Source organism: Arachis duranensis, chromosome 3, assembly GCF_000817695.3.
Source record: "Arachis duranensis cultivar V14167 chromosome 3, aradu.V14167.gnm2.J7QH, whole genome shotgun sequence".
NCBI lineage: Eukaryota > Viridiplantae > Streptophyta > Magnoliopsida > Fabales > Fabaceae > Arachis > Arachis duranensis.
In genome coordinates, this window is record NC_029774.3 from 29,448,113 (window position 1) to 29,449,741 (window position 1,629).

Genomic DNA, 1,629 nt, shown 5'->3' on the forward strand with positions numbered 1-1,629 from the left:
TTGAAAATACATATCCCTTAAATACCAAAACAAATCAGTAATACACCCGAATAAATGGACAAGATACACCCAACTGAGTATGGAATATACACCCAACACAACCTTCGAAATAGACCTATCTATTAAAGTAAAGAAGACAGAGGCAACTTACAGTGAATTTATTAATGTCCTTTCTCTCATCACTTGGAGCTTTTTTGTGTAGCGGGTCAAGTATTTGACATTTTTGCTTTGTTGTATTTATCAGCCATAACCACCAATGTCCTGAGTGGCAAACAGGAGCAAAAATCTGAAGGATTGCCACATTTCAACAGTGTGTTATTTTATTTGGCATATAAGTAAATAAGCGTACTAACAAATTTAGCAAACGAAAACTTACATATGGATGCGAACTTAATTTTTTTCTATCTATGAAGTGAATGAAACTCAGGTAGGCTTCCACCCTGAATTCCTTTTTCATTTTCGGGGATATGAATTCCCCCCTTGGGTGATCCGAAAGTGCCATGCTCTGCAAGAATTGCGAAACAAGAAATGAAATACTGAAAATACACAACTTACACCCAATCTAACCTAAAAAATACACCCAAATCAATGCAGAAAATACACCCACAGTTCGTAGAAGTAACACTTACCACAATATCGGGGGGGAGACAGTATATTTGTTCCTGAAACCTCTTTTCATTTTTCTGGTTTAAGATGAGACAGATGGCAGATACAATCTAGAAATATATGCCGAAATCAATTTTAAATTGATAAACATTGCAGTTGACTTTGGTGTAAAAACATTAATGTTAGTCTAAAATTACCTGAGATTCTATATCACTTTTTGCCTGGAGGGATGCAAGGTGCATTCTCATCAAAATGTATTCTCCTTGGCCAATCAGAGTGCATATCTCCTCATACTCGTTAGTATCGCCATTTGCGTCTTCCTTCGGTCTCGTCCCCCAGATGTAGCACTTTTGTTTCATATCATCCGGAATTTGATTTATTCCCCCAGGAGTTTCAAACTTTGCAGAACTTTCTCCCCCAGTCTCCCTCTGAATTTGTGGACTTTCGTCTTTTCCCTTTGCCGCACTGCTTGCTAATTTTTGGACCAAACTGTCTAATTATTCTAGCATACTTGCAGTTTCTGGAGATTTTTCCCTTTCTGTCTCCTGCATTGACGCCCCCTCCTGGCTTGAATCTGTTAATCCAAGGCTGAATGATGGCATCCCTGGATCTGTTTTAGGAACATAGGTTGCTGTCCGTGCCATCATCAACAGGGCAGCAGCGTCTTCTGCGGCTGGATGACTGCGTCATGATGTATAAGAATAAGAGTAAGAATAAGAATATACGGATAATAAGCAAAGATTGATTTTAGTCTGATGAACTTACATTTTAGTTGGAGCTGGGGGAAGCGTGGGTGTGGTTTCTTGAAGTTGTTTGGGGGTTTCAGGAGTGCTGCACAATTACACAAAATTAATTATGGCGTAAAAAAAAATTGATCAGGAACAATATACACCCAAACTGTTAGCAAATATACACCCAAACCCTAAATAAATATACACCCAATACTATTTTCTTACGTTTCTCTAGTCCCTTCAATCTGTAGCATAGGAGTTGGTTCGAAATCTGTGTCAGTGGTTGTTTGTT

The 1,629-nt window shown here is 38.5% G+C and overlaps 1 protein-coding gene across 1 annotated transcript in view; it reads right to left on the reverse strand.

The window, feature by feature from the left end:
• Positions 1-1,157, reverse strand: part of LOC107478498 (uncharacterized) — a 1,711-nt gene extending 554 nt beyond the window's left edge. The window contains exons 1-4 of the mRNA XM_052258227.1: positions 1,118-1,157; positions 804-1,078; positions 630-683; positions 440-505 (exon numbers count right to left, since the gene is read on the reverse strand). Coding sequence (XP_052114187.1) covers positions 440-505; positions 630-683; positions 804-1,078; positions 1,118-1,157 — 435 coding nt within the window. The remainder of the gene's footprint in view (positions 1-439; positions 506-629; positions 684-803; positions 1,079-1,117) is intronic.
• Positions 1,158-1,629: the final 472 nt, after the last annotated feature.